Source organism: Pteropus alecto, unplaced genomic scaffold (assembly GCF_000325575.1).
Source record: "Pteropus alecto unplaced genomic scaffold, ASM32557v1 scaffold52, whole genome shotgun sequence".
Lineage (NCBI taxonomy): Eukaryota > Metazoa > Chordata > Mammalia > Chiroptera > Pteropodidae > Pteropus > Pteropus alecto.
Window position 1 is genome coordinate 3,534,600 of NW_006433941.1, and position 6,763 is coordinate 3,541,362.

General features: G+C 36.9%; 1 protein-coding gene across 1 annotated transcript in view; it reads right to left on the reverse strand.

Moving 5' to 3' along the window:
* Positions 1-6,763, reverse strand: part of SPECC1 (sperm antigen with calponin homology and coiled-coil domains 1) — a 160,450-nt gene that overhangs the window by 57,740 nt on the left and 95,947 nt on the right. Inside the window, exons 7-8 of the mRNA XM_025044345.1 lie at positions 2,860-3,005; positions 1,623-1,723 (exon numbers count right to left, since the gene is read on the reverse strand). Coding sequence (XP_024900113.1) covers positions 1,623-1,723; positions 2,860-3,005 — 247 coding nt within the window. The remainder of the gene's footprint in view (positions 1-1,622; positions 1,724-2,859; positions 3,006-6,763) is intronic.

Sequence of the window (6,763 nt, forward strand, 5' to 3'; positions counted from 1 at the left end):
TTTTATGCTAAAGAAAAACATCTTGAGGGATACACAATCAGCCAGAGACGGTGGTTATTTCTGGGGCTAGGGAGCAAGGGAGATTTTCAACTTCTCTTTTAAACTGAAATTTTAGGAAAAGATATTTTTAAAATCAACACAAGAGTAAAAAATTGGTAATAACCCAAAGTCAACCATCAGTAGAACGATGAACTGGAATAGTTATACAAGGAACACTATTATGCAATGAAAAGAACAAACTGCTGTAACAACATTAATGAATTCACAGACATAATGTTGAGCGAAACAATCCAGTCACAAAGGAAAAGATACTCTATGATTCTACTTACATGAAGCCAAGAGCACATAAAATACATGGTGACAGAGGTCAGAATAATGGTGACTTCTAAGGGTTTACAGACAGGTGGTGGCACGAGGAGGCCTTCTGAGGTGATAGAAATGATATCTTGCTGTTGGTAGCATGGGCATATACATATAGAAACATTCAAGCTATATACTTAAGAGTGTACTTAACTCTACGTAAATTATAGCCAGTAGTGTGCTGCTCATAAGGGCCAATTGCCAAATCTTCAGGAATTTTGCAAACTACTTGTTAAACATAGCCGTTATTAAACTTATTAAAAGCAAAAGTAATAAATACATAAAATCCACTGCTTCCTAATTATTTTACTATATTTTTACTATTGAGGTTATTTATACCTAATGTATCTGTACTATAGAAATACTATACAATGCATCTCTCTTCTCAACTCCACATTCACTGATGTCATGGAGATAGCCTGAAATCGGCAATGGTGGAAATATTTATACCACAGAAACTGGAAAACAGCAAAGTGCCCTCCCATAGGGCACTTGTTCGCAGCAAACTAAGATTCACAGCTCATTCATTATCGATGAGGAAAGTGAAGCATGATCTGTTTCAGTTTTATTAAATAATTTTGTCAATTATCATAAAAAATTGTTTTGTTTGGTTTAACATACAAGGTAGTGGAAGATACCTTCAAGGGTAAAAAAGTAAAAAAAAAAAAACCTTAAAAGACCTCAAACAACAAACACAGCTACTAAGGACACCAGAAAACGAAACCTAGTGATAACAGTGCCGATCTCAGCGCGGGGGAGGCAGTATGCCGAATGCCATCGACGCCAAAGCCCTGGTCTCAGAAAACGCCAACGGGCTCTGGCCTAAAACCATCAAAGATGGCAACGGTGACAGGCTGCATCTAGTGAACTCTGAGAATTTATTAACTGTAAACATTCTTTCTCTCTGGGACATTTAAAAAAGTTCTTTGAGAACAACATCTAGTTCAATGTCCATGTCTAGTAAAAATTACAATCTTCATTTAACTGAAATTTCAAAACTGTCATCTTATGGAAAACAAAGAGTTATTAACAAAACTGTATAAAGTTTACAGTGTCCCTCTTGGACCTTTATTAGGTATCAAAAGTGTGATTTTTAATGAGTTAAACTATTATTATTTTAGGCTTATTAAAAATGATGTGCAACGTGCCTCACAAAATAAACCAATTGGTTTTCACTTCTTTTTTGTTGCTTGTGTAGAAGACATTGTTATAATATGATGTGACACTGACCACCACCCACACATGCCAGACTCTTTTAATACCTGCATTGGAGAAACAGCAGCAGCTGGGGCAGTCCTCACTGGTATTCCACTCAGGGGACTTCTGGGGGCCTTATGGACAGAAATATTCTGTCCAGCTCCACCTGCCAAAAAAAGAGATGGGAACATTTCTATGTTGCTCAGTTCGGAATAGTAAATAATAGTGCCTGATTTGTTACTTTTTTTAGAGACTAAACAAATATCCTATGAGGCTTACAAAGCATTACGTTTAATTTTTCCTCTTTTTCTTCTCTGGACTAGTGTTGAATTAGGGAATGAGAAGGGGAGAGTCAACTAAATGGAGGTGGTCTTAGATGTAGGACACAAGAGGAAAAACGAAACAGATGTAATGAGGCACCTGTGGCAATAAGGAACGGGAAAGCTCTTGCACAGACCATTATTGTTAATTAATTTCCCATCTTCATAGACTGAATGTAGCCACTGGGATTTCATATCTTTCAATATTTGCAGTCTAATTTTAATCTAATTTAGATGAAAACTATTTTGGCAGAGATAACCAGATACATCCTAAGATTAGGTATTATGACTGTCTTCCAATAAGACAAGCACTTTTGTTGTAGTCAAGGGAAGAAATATAGTTATTTTGGATAGATGCACATTTGTTTTCTTCTATGTACTATATTTATGAGTGTAGAATATAATATGCATTTTTCCCATATATGTAGATAACAAGGAATAAAGGTGACTTGTGAGTCAACCAGACATTTCCAGAAAAAGGTGGGACTGTACCATGATCAAGAATGACAGATCAGCACAGATGGTCACACACAAGACCAGACCAGGTAGAGAAAATTCTAACTGCATATTGCAAGAAGCAGAAGGCCAAGGGTACCAACAAGAGAAGCGAATGAAGATTTAATGCCTCATTTCCTAAAAGACGAAGCCTCTGGCTGACCCTGTAAGAAGGCAAATAGTAGCGACCCGAATTTAATGGACATAGAGGCAGAAAAGGAAGGTGATAAGGTAGAAACTGGAGGCAAGGAAGAGGGAGAGAGAAAGAAGAGATTGTATTATGTGTGAGCCAGACTCCTCATCATCATCTCACTGGAACTTTAGACAGGCTGCAAGCCTCCTTTACACAGAGGGAGCATGTGGAATGATCTAGAAAGAACCCTTGGGGCTGCATCAATTTGGGGCTAAGGTGGAATAGAGACATGCTTGATATTTGGGGCCACAGTTTAAATTTGAGTTTTGCTTATGAAACAAAATGATTGAATACCTGGGTGTCCCAAGTCAAATGACTTAATAAGGGACTTAACAGTGGTTGCAGACTCCACAGGTGTTGGAGATGTTCTGTTCACATAGACACCATGCCACCGGCCAGGAACATCGACCTCAGAGTGCTCGGACTCTTCACGCACAGGTCTGCACAGTAAAGAGCAAATCAAATTGAAAAGGTGGAGGATGTTTCATGGGGGAAAGACACAGATGGAAACAGAACCAACACAGAGAAAAAAGACCTGGAAGGAGAATCCCAAACTTAAAATCCTGTTTTCTGTATCAGCTTTGCATCTTTAGGAAATCATGTATGTGCTGCTCTCAATTTTTATCAGAGATGCTTTTGTGGGAATGACCAGAAATAGCATTTTTATATGTAGTGATGCTAGCTCTAAATAAAAAGGATGTGAGTCTACTTTGCAAACCGTAAAAATATATGTATATTATTTATCATAAATGTTTAGTTTACTATCTGTCAATGGAGGGAATACAATGGATTGGCTTGTCAGAGTGTATCACATCTGGCATACAGAGGTTGGAAAGATGTCACCTCAGGACTCCCCTGCAACTAGAATTTCCGATGTGATTTTGGTTCCACCAGTCAGAAAAGCTGTGGGCAAGTCCTAGAGCAGAACCCGAATAGGGGAAGAGAGGCAGGGCACAGGACATTCGCCATATTGAGACAGATTGTAGCAGAGGCAAGATGCTTCTGCTGCTGCTAACTGGTGGTAGCTTTCCAACTGGCAGCTTCTCAATTTTAGGCTCCATTCTCGGCAGAGGCAGCAGCCCCGCCCCCCCAGTAGCCCAGTCCTATATTATGACGTTAGTTGTTCTTAGAAGCTGAGCCTAGACTGTTTCTTCAGCCCTCCCAGCAATCATGCAAGCCATTTAATATCTTTCTGCTTAAACCAACGATGATTTATTATGCACAATAGAATCCCAACTCATATACTGTTTGCTTCAAGAGAGAGAATGCTAATAATAGTATTCTAGAAAAAGTAACACTGCAACTCTGTATGAAACAAAGTTTCTACTCTCACCAGAACTTTCTTGGTAAGTTCTTACTATGGTTTCTAAATTTGAGCAGACTCTTAGAAGAATCTTCTATAGATCGCCTGATTCTGTCCTCTCATGCATAGCTTCCTTATCCAGGGGACTTTCACATGTCATTTAATCACCCTGTGAATGAGCCAATACAAAATCTCCCAATCTTCTGATTTCCAAATCACTGTTCTTTTTATTATATCAAATTGCCACAGCTGTTTGGCAAGGTGACTAATTTATGAGAATGGCTCAGCGTATTTCTGGCAGTATATTTTAATAAGGTCAGTGGAAGTTTAAAATATTTATTTTCTGATCTTTTTTGAAATTAATCTAGCTACCATAAGCTTCTTGTCCTTAAGCTATCATAAACTTACTTGTCCTTAATTCTCAAAGCTTCCTCCTACTGATCCGTAATCGACATGAATAGAATACATTTAAGTGAATCAAAACTTAAAACACTTAAATCACACTACTCTATACTCATCTCCACAAGCCCTTCTTCTGAGAAAAAAAAAAAAAAACAACAAAAACCAGTGAACTGGTAACTTCTTTGGAAGAAAGTATTAGGCATTTCAGAAACTAGTAAGGTGAGAGGTTTAAAATATTTTTTATTGGATGGGCTTGGTTTCTGTGTTTTGCTCACTGTTATGTAGTATAAAAACAGGTGCTGTATATGCAGAAAGAAAATAAAATCAGGTTATGTACGAGCAGAAAAAAAAAAATCCTGTTTCTGTCCCAGCCATTCTCAGGGGTATCAGAAACAGACAGAATAGGCTACCTTCTTCCAGTCCACTTAAGTAACTTGCTACCAAAGGGCCTTGTAGAAACTTAAGGCAACTCTCAAAGGAAGAACATTTTTAAAAATTAATTTTCATTTCATTCCTTGCTAATTTGATAAGAATAAAATAAAGAATCCTACATTCTGCTTAAGAGTTCCCTTCAATTATCTAAGTTTCTCTGTGATTCAAAACATCAAACAATAAACAGGAAGACTCAGACTCCATAAATCACAAGGTTACAAGAACCAATTCCCAGTTCTCCTTCAGACAGCCAAGGACAATATTTCAAATGATCAGTCTGGCTAGAACACGAGTCAGTATTAAGTAGAGAAGCTATTGGACTAAATACCCACCATGTTATGTAACAGTGTGTGTGTGTGTGTGTGTGTGTGTGTGTGTGTTCACAAAACAAAGCCTGACTGAAGAACCACAGAAAACAGTTATTTAAGAGCGCCATTGGTTTTACTAGTACTTTAATCATAAACAGGCTTGAAATTCCTTGCACCAGCCTGTCTTAGAATTATTTGGGATCAACCAGTAACAACCCCAGCAATAAATGAAGTACAGCTGACCCTTGAACGACATGGGTTTGAACCACGCAGACCCACTTATACGTGGATTTTTTTTTCAATAAATATGTATAGTACATACAAAGAAATGTATTTTCTCTTATGATTTTAACATTTTTTTCTCTAGCTTACCTTATTGTAAGAATAAGTATATAACATATATCAAATATGTATTAATTGACTGTTTATGTTACTGGTGAGGCTTCCTGTCAACAGTAGGCTATTAGTAGTTAAGTTTTGGAGGAGTCAAAATGTATGTGGATTTTCAACTGTGCAGGGGGTCAGTGTGCCGCTAACCCTGTGTAGTTCAAGGGTCAGCTGTATCACATTTCCTCTGTTCCAAGGAAGAATAAGAACTCTATTCTATAAAGGATATTAAAAAATATTTAAGCATATAGCCAGTTGTACTGTCGCAAATTCATTAAATAAAGGAAAAACTGCAAGGTATCACTATCAGGTAAACATTTGTTCAAAGTTAGCTGGCCACTGCCTCCTAAGACAGATGTTAGGTTCTAAGGTCAATCCAAATCACCCAAAAATATAGCTACATGGTTTTGTAAATACAACTGAATACAAACACACCATCTTTCAACAAGCCTAATGCATTTGTTTTTCCTACAGCATTTAACAGTTTGCTTTTTCTTCAGGTGCATCTCATATGCAATTGCTGTCTTGTGTTTAGGGGCCATGTTTAAAACAACAAAAATGAGGCATATTTTCCTTCTGCTCCCACATGTAAAACTATGATACTAAATACTTTCCACAAGAATATGCGTATAACTCCATAGTACTAGGTGTCTTAAAAATACTATCTAATTGAATTTTTCACAAAACGCTGCTATTTTAGATGAAAAATTTGACAGACGTCATGTGTCTTGTAAACGGTGAATCTGAAATGCAAATCCAGCAGTCTGACCATGTCTTTTTCAAATTTTCAATAATGCACAGGTGGTCCTCTGAGAGGCACACAGGGTTCTAAAAAAATAAAAATGTGCTGGCATTTCTTGCTGAAATTTAACACATATTTAAGAAAAGTACTACAAATATTTATTTCATTGCTTATTTTTATGCATATTATTGCATAAAACACATACTGAGAATGACAGACAGTTATAGGCAAGATTACCTGGTACATGAACAAAGGGCAGGTATATTTCCCATGGACCACGTCATCTACTGACTGCTGGTCTACCTTATATATTTTTCATTATAATTTAAACATATTAAACTCATATGTCTGTAACTTTTTAAAAAAAGTTATCTAATATAATTCACTGCTTTCTTTGGTTATAGAGTCTACAAGTATTGTCAATTTTCTACAGCACTTATTCATCATAGAGAACACCCCTTTACATTGGTGTATATTTTGATCCAAGAACATGTGAGCTCTTGTACACAATTAAAGTATCCACAGGTTAACTACATTTGTTAAAAGTCACATACCACTGCTACCTTCACAACTGGCAGATTAATGCTTGTAAAGAAAACCAGTCATGTCAATCACTTGCTTAAA